Source organism: Megalobrama amblycephala, linkage group LG1 (genome assembly GCF_018812025.1).
Source record: "Megalobrama amblycephala isolate DHTTF-2021 linkage group LG1, ASM1881202v1, whole genome shotgun sequence".
Taxonomy (NCBI): Eukaryota; Metazoa; Chordata; class Actinopteri; order Cypriniformes; family Xenocyprididae; genus Megalobrama; species Megalobrama amblycephala.
The window spans coordinates 42,190,852-42,210,506 of NC_063044.1; the positions used below are offsets into that span (position 1 = coordinate 42,190,852).

At 37.9% G+C, this 19,655-nt stretch overlaps 1 protein-coding gene across 1 annotated transcript in view; it reads left to right on the top strand.

Annotated features, from left to right (window-relative positions):
* The first annotated feature begins 215 nt into the window (after positions 1 to 215).
* Positions 216 to 19,655, top strand: part of baiap3 (BAI1 associated protein 3) — a 62,830-nt gene continuing 43,390 nt past the window's right edge. The window contains exons 1-2 of the mRNA XM_048193618.1: positions 216 to 495; positions 12,987 to 13,148. Coding sequence (XP_048049575.1) covers positions 13,000 to 13,148 — 149 coding nt within the window. The 5' untranslated portion in view covers positions 216 to 495; positions 12,987 to 12,999. The remainder of the gene's footprint in view (positions 496 to 12,986; positions 13,149 to 19,655) is intronic.

Here is a 19,655-nt window from a genome sequence, read left to right on the forward strand (position 1 = left end):
TAAAGCAGCTGACTTGCTGTAGCTACAAATATCGACACTTTTTGCACGTTTTTACCTGCTGTTTATGGTTTTCCATAGAAGTCTATGATATGTTTGTCATTTATTTAATGTTATATCACCTGGACTACACATAAAAAAAGAAATAGACTCTTGTTCTGTAACAGTATAAAACACGGCAAAGCCGTTTTTTCTTGGCAAAGCGGCTGACAGCCCCTCAGCAACAGCTCGAGGCATGCAAAGTAGTCTTGCACTTCCCTTTACCATATATGGATTATACCGGTGCGCACGAGAGCAGACGGAAACGTCTCGGAGAAATTAAAACGTTTTCCTGTCATCAGATGAGGACAAATTAACGTTTACTGCTTAGTTGACATCTCCCGTCTTAAAGAGATATACCACCAACCAGTTGCGTAGATTTCGATGGGAGAAGAAAAGTCTGAGACGCACGGAAACAGTCGCGCGCGCATCGCACAGCAGTGAATGAGAAATCCACAGGTGAGACACATTTCTATGGATTTATGCGTGCATTGTGCAGCGTTAATGATATTCATTAATTTAACATTGGGAATTATAGACTAATAAGCATCAGCGGGAAATATTAGGCTACTAGCTTAATCTATTTTCTGAGAGTACAAGTGTATATGTTGTTTAGTCTTGCTTTATATACCTCACTCATGTTGTTACAGGATTTCTCTACTAAACTAAATCACAATATTTGTATTTTAGTCTGCTTAATGTCTTATTGTGGCTTTGAATTGCGTTTTAGATGCATTAAAGAATTGCTTGAGATTTTAAAGCATTTGATTTAATGTTGCTGCTTTCAGATCTCTGTTTATGTCTTATAGTTAAACACCTGTAGCTATGTCTCAACAGATGTAATGGGTGGCTCTCAGAGGGCGCTTTTTTGTCTAGATTGACTGACAATGAAAAGAAGAAGAAAAAAAAAAATTGCCCAGAAGCTGAACCATCATCTTGCTTCTGTCATATTCAAAGAGCAGTCACTAGATAAAAGTAAATGAATTATGGTTTTATGTGTTTTGTTGGTGTATTAGGTGATGCAGTGTTCCATATCATGTTCAGTTGTCCAGATTGTAAATTATAATGAATTAAATAGTATAAAACAGCCCCACAATCTAAAAATATTTTGTTTTCCAAATCAGAAATTTTAAATATGTGCAAGTTTCAGCTACCAAATGTAGAAATAATGCAGGAATAATTGAAAGATGTGTTTCTGGATAACTTAGAGTAACTATAAAAATGTTCATTTAAATGCGAACACGTATTCAATTTTGCCCCAGAGTGTTGATGGTGCACAAGGGAGTTAGTTTCCAAGACAACAACACATATAGACAGAAGATATGGTTGACAATCCAAGCAGCAAATTATAAATCAAATGTAGTATATTCATTTAAACACAGTGCAAAAACTTTTCAGTACAATGCAAAAAAAAAAAAAATCTTATAGAAAAAAATGCTTTAGAATTAAATGGAAAATTGGACCTTGACATATATTCATAACAGTGTTTTGATGATTTTAGTGAAATGAATGTGAGTGGAAATGAATTCATAAATTTTCTATAATTGTAATAAAGGTTTATCCTTGTATTCATTTAATAAATGGTTGAGAACTCAGAAATATCGTATACAAGATTGAGGTATCAATATGAAAAATAAGTCTTCTTCCATAGAGAAGCAAGCGCTCAGACATGAGCTTGTCCCAGTGTAATTGAATGTGAAAGCTCGGCAGACTTCCCTTTGGTCTCTGATTGACAGTTTAAATCTGTGCTGTTCTTAATGGGGGCTCGAGCAGACGTGTGAGCAGAGCTTCCTGCCACAGGTGAAAGACAGCACTCCATTCTCTCATCTGTCTTTCTGTGAGTTGCTGTAAACGTCTCAGTACAGCTATAGAAAGACAAGTGGAATTGTCTTACTTTAATTCCAGCGACTATGTGTTTTAATGTGCTGCAGTCAGATGCCGTTTCAGAATTTAATAATCCTTTAATTTGAAGTTAAACTGTATTTTATTAGAGCTGTTAGCTTGCAAATGTCCATCCATTTCTCATCCCTCTCTAAAATCATGATGGATCGTCATCATTTACCCTTTATTTTAGCCAATAATCAGCTGTTCCACTTTAGTAGAGTGACATTTACTGCTTCATTTAAAAAGGCTTCTTGAAAGTTGCTGTTGATTTGAGTACTTATAAGTATTCCACTCTTATTCTAACAGTGGCCTGTTAAAACCATGACTGTAAATGTTAACATAAATCTGTAATGTTGTTGTTTTATTCTGTCGTATGAAATAAGCATCACATGGTAAATTTCCAATGATATTATGCTATGAAGTGGACTTTTTGTAAAAGTTCAAGAGCAGTGAGTGATTTTTTTCTTTGTCCTTTGTTGTTTGATTAACATTAAAATTGCAGACAGTAGCAGGGTTATTAGGATGCTGTCACTTTAAGACTGTATTCACACACAGATTGCGCGTTTTGTGTTTGTGTGCACTTAAAGACATAACCGACTATTTACTAGGGCTGGGACAATAAATGTTGCAATAAATTGAGAAATGATTCTGAATCAATTCTGAGATTTTCCAAATGCATCATGATTCTCTCTCGAATCAATTCTGAGCTTAGTTTTTAACAGCAGATGGCGCTCTAGGCTAGTTTTTAACCTCGCGCTCAAATGCTCATGAAGAAGAGCGCTCATGCGTTCGGCTGAGTCTGAGAATGTACTTGCACCTCAGAATGCTTTTATGACACGAGATAAATGTAAACAGCCCATTGTAATTCGCTTCAACTTTTTCAAACTTCATGAATGATTATTTTATAGGCTGTTTCTAAAGAATGCACTGCTGTTAAAAAACAAAGCTCAGAATTGATTAGAGCGAGAATCGCGATGCATTCGGAAAATTAAATCCAAAATAATTTCTCGATTTATAGCAGCGATTTATTGTTCCAGCCCAACTATTTACTAGGATACTCACCAGGATGGGCATTTTTTTGTTATAATTTTGAGTGAATTTGTCTATTGAAGCACAGGAAGGCATGAAAGAGAGCTCAACTTTGCTGTGAGACACGCCTTTCAGGGTTGTCTAAACATGTTTAAACTTCCCACAGAGCGCATGAGTTACGAATTCCCTTTCGCGTATTCCAGCGCTTAAATATTAGGGACTTTAAGCAGCAGCTGCTGATACAACGGCAACAGTGCCGTTGTGCATGCGCAAATTTAACTGCTACTTCGTGACTTTCTACTGTAACTGATAAAACGTGAGAGATTAGGTAAGTAAATGTTATGTTTTATGGTTTTGTGCCATTTTAATTGAATATGAATGTAATTCGCTTGCTTTTATTTAAATGTAATTCATTTTTTACTATGTCAAATGATTAAATGATCCGTTACTCGTCCTCTTTGTTGTTGCTTAGCCATTTTTTTGCGTTCTTTAGCTACTGCAGTTGGCATTTCCATCAACGGCTGTTGCTTAAAGTGCCTATTTACATTGGAAAGGTTCAAAACTTGTACAGAGCGTTCACGTTCTTGTTCTCACAACATTGTTAGAGTTAAAAAATTGTTACTGGCGACTGACACAATTTCATATATTCGCCAACACCAATTTTTACTCGCATTTGGCGAGTGTTAATTTTAGGCCCTGCATACATGACACGCTGCTGTGAGAAAGTAAGACATGCTGCTTCTGTACAATATAGCGTACATGAATTACCCATACCAGATCTAGACAGGTGGAGCTGGGGAAGGTGGAGGGTTTCTGAAAGTGCGCTGCAACTGCAGCAGCAAATTCTGACCAAGTATTTGAAGGTTGAGCAGCGAGAGATAGAGAATGATGTGATTACTTTATGCTTAAGTATATTGCAGTGTTACCTCAGCAACAATATCAAACTCCATTTAAATCAGTTGTGTGTGTCCAGTCTCCTATAGAGAGGGCTATTTAAATTGCTGCCTATAGCTAAATACACAGTACAGGACTCAAACATGTTGATTGATTTATGCTGATGACTAGTTTGCACCAAATAGTCACAGATCACAGTGCTCGTCAGCCAATGAAGTTCATCTAACAAGCTGACTTGAGATGACTGCATGTTGACATGTTGTCAAGTATCAGCTGTCCCGTTTGTATGCCTTCAAGTTTGTGTGAGAATGTATTCAAGGATCAGGGAGAAGAACGCACCTAGTCAGCGATCACTTGTATAGTGTGCGCACACCAGGAGACTTTTAGTGCCTGCAGGGAGATATTTTCAGTCTTGTAGTGTGTGCTTGGCTTATGTGGAGAGGTTTTAAAATCATTTGATGTGCCATGATGGTTAGGATGCTGCCTTAGAGGCAAGTTGCCTATGTAGGCAATGAAGCAGCTCACTAGGTTTTGGAACAGGGCTAATATTTCACTTCTGTCATTGTTTAGCATCCAGTTACACAACACACTCAGAGTAAAAGACTGTGTCACTGGACGTCTATCTGATTTGTTCCATCACATGGTGAGTGCAAACGTCAACGCTCAAATGCATCTTGGACAGACAGAACTATAGCTATTCTTATTTAGTTTCATTTCAGAGAGACCAATAGGTCTTCAAGTCGGATCGATCCCAATTGTGAAACGTCTCTGTGGTACTATGCTTGACATTAACGTTGATCAACACTGCAGATTGGCCCTGTGAAAATGGCCTAGTGGGGAATAAGCTGGCATAGATCCCCTGATGGCCCCATACACCTTTATCACAGGCTGAAGGATTATTGGTCTTATCGGCTCCTAGATCGTAATGATATGAGCCCAGTTCCTCCCCTGTGCTATCTGCCCTGCATTAGTGTTTCCTAACCTTTTTTTGTCTTAGGACCCCCACAGCCCAGCAGTAGTAGTAAGTACCAATTAATTCCCATCAAACCAGAGATATGTTCCTTTTGACTTACATTATACTGAAATAATTTAGAAGCAATTTCAAAATCTACCTCTGTTTAAAATCTTTGTATGCAAATAATGTTCTGTTAAAAGGCAATTTCACCATCTGTCAATTTGAAATGTTTATATATATATATATATATATATATATATATATATATATATATACACACACACACACACACACACACACACACACACACACACACACACATATTGTCACATTTTCCTGGTTAAATAAACATAATTAATCCAAAATATTAACTTAAGGCATTAACAATTTAAACAATAGGCTTATATTTTATTTGTGAACTGAACTTTTTTGATCAGTCATCAAGTTTGGTAAACACTGGTAACAGACATGAAGATGTACCTTTAATTTCACCAAGCTGATTGCTCACTAAAACCTCCCCACAGTCATTGTGTTTTCAGGCCATTTCAGGTTAGATTTTGATGTGACATAAAGGGTGAGTTGTTTACTTACTTTTTAGTTAGTCCTCCTATTAACACCATAATTTTAATTATTCAGACCATTTCACGAACACGCACGAAAACATGAGGCAGGATTTGTTGCACGAACCAATCATATCCAATCATAGCATGATAGAGACATTGCCTCCTCTTACATGACTTTCCCCCATTCATTCTCAATTACACCCCACCAAACCAACCAACCGCATAAAACAGCAAAATCGCATACTTCCCTTATTACTATATAGTAGGTGAAAAACAGTATGTGACAAAAGAAGTATGTCCGAATTCACAGTACAGTACTATGTATTTTTGATCAAATAAATACAGCCTTGTCGTGAAAAATTTTGAAATCGGTGCTACCTGACTAGAGAAAACCAAGAAAAGGCTGATGTCTTCCCTTTTGCCAAATAGGTAGGTGAACTTCAACTCCCATAATGCACTGGGCATATTGCCCTCCAAGGCCACTCCCACCAGTCTGCTGTGGATACGCTTGATCAAAGTCAAAAACTGCCTTGCTTTAGTAGGAAATGCTTCTTAGCAAACTTTTAGTCATAATTGGTGTTGAAATGTACAAGAATTCAAATAGGTCACATTTAGTGGGAGTGAGTTACTTTCGGGTTTCCAGTAAAGGATCCAGCCTGTTGTTGGCAGTGTCTAAAGGCTGCAAAGAATGGTAAATATGGAAAGAACGCCGTGACGGGAAATCTGAATAACCTCAGAGTTTGTAGTCAACATTTCAAACTGGATGACTACAAACACTGTTGGGGAAAGTTACTTTTAAAAGTAATGCATTTCAATATTGTGTTACTCCTTAAAAAAGTAACTAATTTTGTTACATAGTTACTTTTATGTAAAGTAATGCGTTACATTACTTTTGTGTTACTTTTTCTCAACTGGATTGGGCTGTTTGTTTATTTGTTTTTATAACAACAAAAAAGTTCTATTTTTGGCAAATGTAAAGGCCCTTTCACACCAAAAGTGAAATGAATAAGCATCAGGCTGAAGGAAATGCAAATTCACGCCTGTACAGTAGAGGGCGCAGCTCAAACAAACCCTTCAGCTGTGCTGCTATTCTGGAATACAGAAGAATAGGATACTGGAGAAGAAGTAAATGATTAAATGTATGCCCACATTTAGTCTAGAACTAGTCTAGAATAACCATGCCTCTGCACTTTCTCCTGATTTCTCTTAACTTGGAGACAGAAGAGTTATCAGTCAATAAATGGGAAAAAAAAGTAACTTGCGTTATTTGAAAAAGTGACTCCGATATATTGTTGTAAATGTAAAAGTAATGTGTTACATTACTAGTTACTTGAAAAAAGTAATCTGATTACGTAACTTGTTATGCATTACCCCCAACACTATGGGGCGGTTTCCCGGACAGGGTTTAAATTAAGCCAGGATAGGCCTTAATCTAGAATAGTTAATCGTGGCTTAAAAAATGGCTTTCTGAAACACAGATTAAGTACAGATTACTAAAACCTGGTCTATGGAGTCCAGACTTAAAATAAACTAGATTAATTTAAAACCAACTGTGCTAATCTGAATTAGCATGAGAGAAGTTGCCTGTAAAACATGGAATGAACCAAGAAAAGCTTAAAATTGCATGGGACTGAGAAGCAAATCCAAGGAAAACAATGGCAGCAGAAAAAGACTGCAATCTCAAAAATAAATAAATAAACTTTACTAAATGAGACAGTTCTTTTAAAGCAAGCAAAAAACACCAGATGTGAAAAAAAATGCCTGGAAATCTGTTTGTAATGAATTATATTTAAAAAGATGAATTTTTATATATATATAAAATCCCATGATTTCCTATGCTTTTGCTTTGTCTTTACATAGCAACTAAACATAACTATTTACTCATGTGATGATCAATGTTGGCAGTCAAAGAGATGATACTGGTTTGATCCAAAGCACTATCATAGTGGTTGCTTCATTATATAAAAAAAAGGCAAATCTTGTTAGCAGGTCCTCAACCCAAGCACAAGCTCTACACTTCACCACAACGGTAATCTCCAAAAAACATTAACATAACAAAAACTTTTACATACATAATAGAACATTAAACATTAAGAAGTCTCTCCATATCTCATCATATCTCAAAAAATGCATAAAATAACACTTTTTCAACATTTACTCTCCCAATTCAGCCCAGTGAAAAGCATTATTTATATTTATGAAAAGCAATATTTATATTTATATATAATATACAGTGTATATCATATATATATATATATATATATATATATATATATATATATATATATATATATATATATATATATATATCTCCAAGTAATACATGCGTCTTCTTTGAAACACAACGTTAATCTGAAGTTAAACCTGCCTCCTGGTAGGTTTAATTTAAGCCTCAGTTTAGTCCTGGAGCAGCTCTAGTCTTCCTCCAGGAAATCAGTTTATTAAACTCTGGACTATACTAAGTCTAGGACTATTTTAAACCATGACGGAGAAAGCAAATTTCTGTTCATCTGGTTTAAAGGGCCATTTTATTCTAGGACTAGGCTTAATCTCTGTCCAGGAAACCACCCCTATATGAATACATTGTTTTATGCCAAACAGAGGGGGGAAAAACTGAAAGAAACTGCCTTTGTCATGAAAGCCTGGGAGCTGTCAGCAGTCTTTTGCTGTCACACTTTTGATTTGGCATAACACAAGCAAACCCATGTCACATACCTGCAGCACCAGCTCTGCCCCTCTTCTGCCCTGATCAGCAGTGTCTGTCTTTTGTCAGTCAGGTTAGAAACTGCTTTGACTCATAGGTCTCACTTGGGGGGGGGAAACTCAGGGTATTCCACACCCACACAACCAATAAAGATGACACGTTTTGGGAAAGAATTGTGGGTCTGATTTGATTGGATTACATTCTGGCTAGGCAGGTTAAAATATTAAATTTATGTGTATATCATTTCATTATTGAAGTGAAAAAATTGGCACCCTTACAGGCAACCTTTTACCCCACCATTCAGAGCTTCATAATGAGAAGGACACTTGACATTTCTCCAATTTATGAAATACAGGAGACACGGTTATGGGCCGTCTCTCAGTGCTTATCCAGAAAGACTTCATTGTGAGAGAAGAGAGCGGTGATTGCGTCAATGACAATCACAGGGCCCGCCATCATAAATTATTATGAAAACAGTATTCCTGTTGGATTAGTGGGTAGAGAGAATAAATAGAAAATAGGGTAAAGAGCATTCATATGTTCCCAGCACATAAGATTTATTTTGAAATATCTCCAAAGTAATGCAATACAGAACTTTATTTGCTCTCTGATGAAGCCAGAATCATACAACATGGTCTATTTAGTGACATATGGCTAGTAGAGGCTCACATCTCACATAAAACGGGTAAATACTGACCTGAAAAACCTCATTGTAGTCTGAAAGGTCTTCTTGGGATGACATATCTTGTTAGAAAGAATTTGCCACAAATAAATGAAGGTTGAGGAACAGGCACTGGTGAGGCTTGTGTGTCAGACTGGCGAAAGCATTATACAGCAGCCTTGCCTCATTTTACTTGACAAAGATCAGAAGGTTAACTCATCTCTATGAATGAGAATGAAAATCCATATGCCAAAGCAGTCGTTCAGCCTTTGTATATGAATGAGAGTGGGAATCTATGTAAAAGAAGATTATGAAATCAATAAAACAATTTGGTAGCAATTGGCGAAATTGAAATCGATAAACCTGAAGCTAAGGAGAGAAGCATATCAGCAATATTGCTTATCTGCTGGGGGCGCTCTTAACTTTTACTTTCAAGTTTAGGAATAGAAGATGATGTTGAATCTTTCCCAGAATCCTCTGCTCAGTGTTGCCAGCTCAAATGCCCCAACAAAAGGTGATATAAGCAAAACAAGAGCTTGATTTGTGCAGCTTTTGTTGAATCCTGTGTACCTGCATTGGCCGTTCCTCTCGCTCAACCGTTACCATAGAGACCCCGCCGTCCCCAACGGAGAAGCCTTTGACTGCCAGGCTTACCATCTCTATTGAGCAGCGGTGTCATTCACGTGGCCTAAGAGCCTTTGCGAGGGACAGCAACTCAGCGGGGACGACCTGGTGAGAAGGAGCTGATGTTCCTTCTCCCGGCCATGGCAACGTTCCCTTGGCAGCTGTTGTCTTGTGTTTGGTAGCATGTCAGTTCTCGCCTTTCATGGGAGCTGATGACTGAGACGGAGTGACATTCAATTCAGGTGGCGAAGTGCGTAATTGAAATGAGTTCACCTGGGAAGCAGCTGCTCGGTGGCCTGGTGCTAATTGCCACCAGCAAGAGCTGAGAATTCAGGTGAACGCACTGTGGTGCCCTTCTATGCGCATTACGCTCGATTCCAGCACAGCGACTGGTGGAATCTGCTCTGTGGAGGCAGTCGAGAAAGATGCTGGGAGTTTGATAGACTGCTTTGCTTTGTCTCATCTTTCAACATTTCTTAATGCACGTCTGGTCAGATTAAAGGAAGGTGAAAAGCAAACACATCCTCTTCCCATGTCTTGCAGGATTAATCAAGCTGAGAGAAACCAGACATGATCATAAACCAAACCAAACCAAAGGTGGGAATACATTATACCACTTTTGCCCAGATTTTTGCCCTGATTTGCAGTCTGGAGTGGACAAGTTGACGCTAGTTTAGGATTTCAAACATATAATTTGATAATTTGAGCTGATTTTACACCACATTGTTTTCATTTGTCAGGCATCTTCTAGCAACAAGCTGCATGTTTCATGCATGAGTTTGTTGTGTTCAGAACAACTTTAAAGTCTGGATGGCGTGTGATCTTCAGTCATTGAGTTTGGCAAAGTTTCAGGCCCGACACTGCGCTTGTGTACTCTTACTCATTAAAATGCTCCGATACAAAAAAAAAAACAACTATACCATGCTGCACGTGTAAAACATCTGAAGCACGCACCCAGAAAGCTGCCTCTCAGACAGCATGCAAATAACCCATTAAACTGAGTTCTCTTTCATGTCTTCTTGTGCTTGAATGGACAAATTCACACAAAATTTAGTCAAAATGCCCATATAGGCAAGTGTCCTTGTGAAACATAGTAGTGTAGGGAGCGAAATTAAAGGTTATATATAATGTTCTAGTATTTGGGGGCTACTATCACGAGAACAGCACCTCGCGATTTAGATCATGAGAGAGAACAGTCTTTGCGGCAGTTGTGATAGTGAAGAGAGAGATGAGATGCACTCTTTAATCGGCTGTGGCCAATTCATGATGTTCACCTCCAAATGTTCAATAAAACAAGTGTTGTGATCACCAGAGCTCCTTTTCAGTGTCCACCATATAGCGGTGATAAACTGGTCGACAGAACAAAGCCAAGAACCCACAAAACAGCGCTGGGTAAGAACTGTGAAGCTAGCATATAACCCACACACACGCGTTATGCGTTACATGTCTTAAGTAAGCGTTAACAGTTGAGAAAGAATACGCATGTGTAAAAGTATGTTGGATATGTGCAGCTCTTAAAGTGACAGCATCCTAATAAACCTACTGCTGTCTTTGTCCTCAATGTTAATCTAACAACAAAAGATAAAGAGAAAAATCACTCACTGCTCTTGACTGAATAACTTTTGTAACTTTAATAATGATTAATCTATATTTATTTTATACAGTGAAGACTATGCAGTGTTATTTTACATTTGTATACCTTATTCAATTTCTGTACCTGAAAATTGTCATGCTTCACTGGTATCTAAAAATTTGAACCACTGGCCCAACCAGGACAGTAAAAAAAAAAAAAATCCTTAATGTTGAGCCCTGCTGTAGCAGCTCTAAATATTTACTGTGCTATTAAATTAAAGATAAAATATGATTAACAGCAATAATATTAACAGTGAAAGTAACAGTAGCTCATACAATACATTTTAACAGGTATAATTTATTTTGTGTGAAAATAAATAATGAAGGAAATATTTGTTTGCTAAGCAAACTAATTTGATTCATATTCTTTTGGTTCTCTGCCCAATATTTTTAAAAATGAAAATGCAACGAAATTACAGGTATCGGCAAGTACTGAAAATGAAAGTATCAGTATCGGACTCATTCTGGGAAAAGTTCAGTTGTGCAACCAGCATGGGCTAAGACAGGGGAGCCTGATCCTGCTAGTGGAGGGCCACTGTCCTGCAAAGTTTAGCTCCAACCCCAATTAAACTCACCTGAACCAGCTAATTAAGGTCTTCAGGAATATGCAGGAAAGTGGTCCTCTAGGAGCAGGATTGAATCCTTAGGCTAAGATGCTTTTTTTTCAGGTGGGTTGGATACAAAACAACCTTGCAAATGGCCTAAACTAGATAAAATGGTCAGTGTTGCAAAGTCTGCGGTTTACCCAAGGAATTGGGCTACTTTAACACTGTTGCTGTGGGTTGTTTTTCATGTCCACGGGTTTAAGCGACCCCAAATAACATGATAATGTATGTATGGAATGTAAATTTTAACTGGAGGATTGGGCTTATTTTTGGTTAGTTTGGAGTAGCAATTGGGCGGGTTTTGTTGTGAAAACCTGGCAACCCTGCAACTGGTAACCAGCATGAATTTATTTGTTATTTATTTATTATGAGTTTATTGCATCTTTTTCACCAGTGCAAGGTGTTTTGAGGCACCTTCATGCTGTATCCAAGACTTAGTCAAGCTGGACTGCAATATCCAGCATAGATGTTGCAATATAAACTGGTCTAAACTGGTTTACGGTGAATTAAAATGCAAAATCTTCAGAAAATATACCCTAACTCCAAAAACCTGACAATCCGATGTAGTATTATGACGTAATGCACCAGGGATATGCTATATCTCAGAGTAAACAGTCATTGCATAGAAAACAACTGATATGACAGAGGGATTCAGAACTCCTCCTCGTAACATTTAGAGATTTGACAAAGGCAAACTGTCATGAGCTGAAAGAACCATTTGTACATCTGCATGTGACATCTCAATCAAAATTATTCTCCTTCACTCATTCTGTCAGTCTCTTACACCCCGCTCCCCCGCCCCCCTTGATTATTTCTCTGAATAGAGCCGTTGCTTTTCCCAAAGATGTGAGCGAATGTGGCTCACTAATGAATCATGTACCCAGTGAGTCCGTACCTAGAAGTGGCTGTTCTGTGCTCTCAGACTCAGGTTAAGGGCCTTGAGTTTAAGCCTGTGGTTCCAGTCATAACTGTATTAAGAGCCTTTGCTGAACTCTCACAATCTCCATCTGCACCACATCTGAGCTGTCGGGGTGAAAAATTTGCTGCAGTCTTGACATTGAGAGTAATTGCATGCTTCGCTTCTCACACAGATGACCGCTTTCTGTGGCAGAAGACAAATGCGCCTGACACGTACGTCAATTAACACTGGACAGCAGCCGCATGCGCCCTATGCAAAGCGTGTTTATAACTGGATTACGAGAGGGAGGAATGATGCCTGTAATTACTCATCGTGCCTGTTGCGAGCACAGCCAATGGTCGGCCCAAGAGGTGGACGCTGGGTTAATTGTTTCCCCTCTCCCCCCTTTCTGAGAAGTGCTCTATGATAATGGCCCCACATTCTGTCACCTTTCCACCTCTCCTATGGCGTAACTGATGCAATGTGTGGTATTTTCTGCAGACAGTGAACGAGCATGTCGACACTGCTGGATCTGAAGAGCAGTGTGCTCAGGCAGGTGCAGAGGAGCCAGTCCCTGAGGGCCAGGAGGGAGCCACCGGCCAGCACCAGCGCTGGAGGGAGTCCCCCGACGCTCGCACGCCGCTCTGGCACCATTGTACACAGGTGAGTCTGTACCATGAGAGCACACTTTTAAAAATTAAAGCTCCCATTTAAAACTAAGGCTTGGTTTCACAGACAGGGCTTAGATTAAGCTAGGATTAGGTCTCAATTCAATTAGGACATTTACGTAGCTTTTATAAACGTGCCTTAGAAAAAAAAAAAACATTACTGGTGTGCATCTTGAGACAAAATAATGGCACCGACATAAATTACAATATGTCAGTGCAAGTTGATTTCAGTTAAAACAGCTCAAACATGCATTTTAATCTGGGACTAGGCTTAAAGGTGCAATGTGTAAATTTTAGCTGCATCTAGCAGTGAGGTTGCGAACTACAACTAACGGCGCACACCCCTCCCTTTCGGAGAAGCTATGGTGGCCGTCTGGCTGACACAACACAAAGATGTCGTCGTCTGAGACAGCAGAGTATCCTGTGTGAAGCAATGAGGTTTCTTCTAATAATCCAAACGCCTACTACTACTACTTTGTGCATATTCAACGTAGTGACGATGCACGCAGCCTCTAAAAACACAAAGGTTTTAGAAGAACAACATAGCGACTAAACACGCTCTGTAGAGCAGTTTGTCCGTTTAGGGCTGCTGTAGAAACATGCCTGCACATAATGGTGACTTGATATGGAGGGGGACCCACGCTGTATGAGATAGAAATGGCTCATTCAAGGTAATAAAAACACTCTTTATACACCACTGAAAACATAGTTATGTATATTATATTGCATTTCTGTCAATAGATCCTCCCAAATTTTACACATTGCACCTTTAAAAGCGCCCTAGATTCAAAATTTGAATTTACCTCGGCATAGTTGAATAACAAGAGTTCAGTACATGGAAATGACATACAGTGAGTCTCAAACTCCATTGTTTCCTTCTTCTTATATAAATCTCATTTGTTTAAAAGACCTCCGAAGAACAGGCAAATCTCAACATAATACCGACTGTTACGTAAAAGTCGGGGTGTACGCCCCCAATATTTGCATATGTCAGCCCATGATCCCAACATTATGAAAGGCATTAGACAAGGGCAGCCAGTAACGTCTGGATCTGCACAGGTGAATCAACAGATAGGTAAGCAAGAACAACAGCGAAAATGGCAGATGGAGCAATAATAACTGACATGATCCATGATAGCATGATATTTTTTAGTTATATTTATAAATTGTCTTTCTAAATGTTCCGTTAACATGTTGCTAATGTACTGTTAAATGTGGTTAAAGTTACCATCATTTCTTACTGACTTCACGGAGACAAGAGTCGTCGCTATTTTCATTTTTAAACACTTGCAGTCTGTATAATTCATAAACACAGCTTCATTCTTTATAAATCTCTCCAACAGTGTAGCATTAGCCGTTAGCCACGGAGCACAGCCTCAAACTCATAGAGAATCAAATATAAACATAAAAATAAATACTTAAAAATAAATACTTTACTCACATAATTCGAAGCATGCATGCAGTATGCATGACGAACATCTTGTAAAGATCCATTTGAGGGTTATATTAGCTGTGTGAACTTTGTAAATGTGCTGTAATATAATCGAGAGCTCGTGTGGCAGGGAGCACGCGAATTAAAGGGGCGGCGCGCTAAAAAAATCAGTGCATAGTTAATGATGCCCCAAAATAGGCAGTTAAAAAAAATCTATGGGGTATTTTGAGCTGAAACTTCGCAGATACATTCAGGGGACACCTTAGACTTATATTACATCTTGTGAAAAAGCATTCTTGGGCACCTTTAAGCTTTGTCTGTGAAACCAGGGCTAAAAGGCTTTTAAAGGTGCCCTCGAATGAAAAATTGAATTTATTGTGGCATTGTTAAATAACAAGAGTTCAGTACATGGAAATGACATACAGTGAGTCTCAAACTCCATTGTTTCCTCCTTTTTATATATATCTCATTTGTTTAAAAGACCTCCGAAGAACAGGCGAATCTCAACATAACACCGACTGTTACGTAACAGTCGGGGTGTACGCCCCCAATATTTACATATGCCAGCCCACGTTTCCAACATTATAAAAGGCATTACACAAGGGCAGCCAGTATTAACGTCTGGATGTGCACAACCAAATCATCAGACTAGGTAAGCAAGCAAGAACAATAGCGAAAAATGGCAGATGGAGCAATAATAACTGACATGATCCATGATGACATGATATTTTTAGTGATATTTGTAAACTGTCTTTCTAAATATTTCGTTAGCATGTTGCTAATGTACTGTTAAATGTGGTTAAAGTTACCATCGGTTATTACTGTATTCACAGAGACAAGAGAGCCGTCGCTATTTTCATTTTTAAACACTTGCAGTCTGTATAATTCATAAACACAACTTCATTCTTTATAAATCTCTCCAACAGTGTAGCATTAGCCGTTAGCCACAGAGCACTATCAAACTCATTCAAAATCAGAAGTAAACAATATAACAGTATACAATACTCACATAATCCGACGCATGCATGCCGCATGCATGACGAACACTTTGTAAAGATCCATTTTGAGGGTTATATTAGCTGTGTAAACTTTGTTTATGCACTGTTCAAGGCAAGCACGAGCTCTGTGGGCGTTGACCACGGGATTTAAAGGGGCCACAGCATAAAATCGGCGCGTTTATAATGATGCCCCAAAATAGGCAGTTAAAAAAATTAATTAAAAAAAATCTATGGGGTGTTTTGATCTGAATCTTCACAGACACATTCAGGGGACACCTTAGACTTATATTACATCTTTTAAAAACATAATCTAGGGCTCCTTTAATCGTTTGACAGCACTAAGGGAACCTTCTCACACAACACTGGCAACACATTTATTCAAAGTACACATGGACAGATTTATTGAAAACAGATGTAACACAGTCATAGAATAAAATAGTACAATAAAAAATTGTACTTGTAAAAGTTGATAAAACTCACTCACAGATAACTTACCCCAGACTTTTGAACAGTAGTGTACACATTTTATAATTTACTATCTGCCTTTAACTAGAAGAAGCAGCAATTCATGTTTTTTTGATTAATTTCCTTTCCCCAACCAACAATACTGAGAAAGCGGCTGCACTTTATTAATTTTGAAAATGTCTTTGCGGTTTTCACCCATGATCAACCTGTCAAATGTGGATTTACCAGGTGTGTAAACTAATGGCGAGTTAAAAAGGATAATCACTTCAATATGTCCTATCCCAACTGGTCTCAAACAATACAGGAATGAAATTGCACCCATAAAGTTAAATTTCGTGGTTGCTTTAACAACCATTATTTTTAAGAGTGATACAGCCGAGGTTAATGCAACAAAATAACAAACGGAGGCTATTGTTTGAATGTTCTTAATGTTTAGCATTTTGTATTGATCTATTAACTTCCCCCAGATCTTAACAGATGGTGGGATATCAGATATCCATGAAGAGGCCAGTGACTCATTTAGCTCTTGAATGCCTGCTACATTTATAGTACATTCATGCTTTGAGAATGACTCAATCTCGACACCTTGCTCTATCACATTTCAATTTTATCGGTGTTAACAATTCAGTACAAGAAGGCCTTTGTGCGGATCATGCAACAATTACATTCTGGCTCAATGCAGTATCACAAGGCTTTTTCTTTTCCATTCAGGCCAGTTTTTTTAGACAATTTCCAGGCAGCAAAGATAAAGGGGTTTGGTCTCTGTGGTTAAATAAGAACGATAATGCAAGGCAGTTTGATCTTTACGAAAAGGCAAAGGAAGTCCTAAAACCAGAGGCTATAAATATATCACGACTAAAATGTTTTCCAGCACTTCTCCAGCAGTGCTACAAGAACAGAACATGTTTTTCTAGCCTATCTGGACATGTTTACTGCTCTAAATACCTGTAAAGACATCCCTTTGAGCATGGAAGCGACTTTTTGTGTCTTGGGTTGCATGACCATTCAATGCCATATGATCAAAGTTATGTCCACAGACATGTATGTGGTTAATGGGTTCACTGCTGTAGGTAAACAAAGTTGATTGTTTTTCATCCATCCTCTCGGTCTGTCTTGTTTTGATTTCTTTTTTCGACTGATTTCAAAGCCAAACGTAATGATGGGCATATGAACCTTGAGGTTTCTATAGCAACCGAACATGTCTGTTTATCACAGCTGCTCCTAAAATATGAGCTGCTTTATTTTTAATGACTGCACCTCTTCTGTCTAGGAGGGGGAAAAAAAACACCTGTTACGTGCAGAACTGAACTAAATTATTGTTTTGCACTTGATTTGATGTACCCTTCTTCGCTAATGTTATTTATACTATATGTGAGGGTGATTGTTGGCCAGATGTAACTAGCAGCGGTCAATAACACAGTCCATTGTTTTCCTAACTAGCAGCGGGACTAGACAGGGTTTAGTCAGCATCCTATGAGACTCTGAAGTGCGTAGTGCAAGTGCCTTGGGCTGTGTGACTGCCATCATTAGGTTTTCAGGAAGCTGTTTGTCTCCTTCATTAGCGCCAAAGAGAAGTAATACCTGTAACCCAGATACTCACTCATTAATATTATGCAAATGATACAAAGCTGTGCAGAGTGTCCCTTCCTTATTCACATCACAGGTGACCCTGATTACAGCCTGTGTAAGATCTATGGAAACATTTGAAAAACGATTATGTGGAATAAGATCCAAATGTCAGGCACAGATTCTTGGGAGATCTTTTATATTACTGTATTATTACTCGTATATTACTGCTCATTTTAAAAATTACATCTCTGTTATAAGGTTTCAGAGATGTATTGTTACCTTTTGTCATTTATTTATAGTTTTTTTTTAACTAATTTAATTATTCTTATATGATTATGCTTATATTTTGTGTGTAAAAGACATTATATGCCATCTCTGTCATACAAATTGTACAAGAGAAAGAAAGAAAGAAAGAAAGAAAGAAAGAAAGAAAGAAAGAAAGAAAGAAAGAAAGAAAGAAAGAAAGAATTATAACTATGAACAGATAAAAACTATGGTTAAGTGCTGCACATACTATTAGCAACACCAGCAAACCAAAATGGCTGCTTAATACAATACAAGTGGGGTTGAATAAAATATGGTTGTATTGGTTAGATCAGACAGTTTGTAATAGCTTTTTTGTCTTGGTAGTATCTAATCATGTACACTAATTTGAGTTGATCATAACAGCAAATAAGAAAACATTTAATTTTGCATTGTCAAGCCAACCACAGACCGCAGCTCACACAGAAAGGACAATTTGTCATCATTTTAAAAGGAGGAAGAGGTGGGGGGGGGTTTCTCCACCACAACCTTTTTATTGAATCGCATCATCTCAGATGTGTATAAGCGAGTATGTCCTTCATGCTCTGAAGCAAAACCAAAATGCATTGTTTTGCTAGCTCAATAATTCAGTCCTAACTGTGTGATAGAAACCAAATAACTATTTATATGAATATAAATATTGAATATATTACTATAAATATTACCTTTTACATTTTGATTTAGTGTATTAGTTGTGCAGCTCTGGGTTTCGTCTGTGGCAGACGAATTTCCACATATTGCCCAATGCTAATACTGCATGCTCTGTGTGAAAGCTAATCAAATAAATTGAGAACTGACAGCCTGGAACGTGACAAACTACAAAAAACAAACAATAATGTTAAATTATTGATTAAATATTTGTCATGCTTAATCATCCAGAAGAATGAAGACTTTCACTAAGACGAGAGTGAGCTGTTATATTTCAGCTCCATGTTTACTTGATATACAGTAATCACTTTGTTGTGAGAAACACACCAGTATGGAGCCACAATGTGTAACTTTCATATAGTTGTGACAGACATCAAAATGACCTGGTTAAGAAAAAGATCTTGTATTATGATGCACCCACCGTACACTGAGGAAAATATGAGGAATCTGGCTGATTGGTAGCAGCATTAGAAATTAGCGTAATCACATGCAGTACGACCTGAAGGGCCCGAATGGAATCAGAGGTAATGAGCTCCATCCAGAATTTTATTTCCTGTCGTGTGGGTGAGCATTACTTTTATTTTCTGCACGATCTCTGTGAAATGATTTGTCGCTAAATGTCGTCCTAACCATAGAATGATTATTGCATACTTAACATTTAATTTTGCTGGGCATTCATATGATTCATAAGTGCCAAGCTGTATTTTTTTCCCCCTTGGCTCTGAAGTCCAGTTGACGGGAAGCTCCTGTATTCATATGCTTGTATCTGTGTGTATGTGATATGTCAGTAAATAATTTACTTTTTCTTTTTTTTTTTTTTTTTTTTTTTTGCTCTCCAGTACAAACATTGAAGTCTGAATAATGAAAATAAACAATATTGCTAAAATAATAAAAAGCTTCATGGAAAAGTCTGTTTCCTAGCAACATGAATGTGGACAGCCAAATAAGCTTTGTGCCTGTTTGTGTGTGTGTGTGTGTGTCATTCGTATAAATCACAGAAGTTGTAATAATCCATGCTTCCCATGCAATCACCTTTCAAGTAATAACAGCACAGGAAGGTTTAAAAAGCTTTGATTGGGATGTAAAG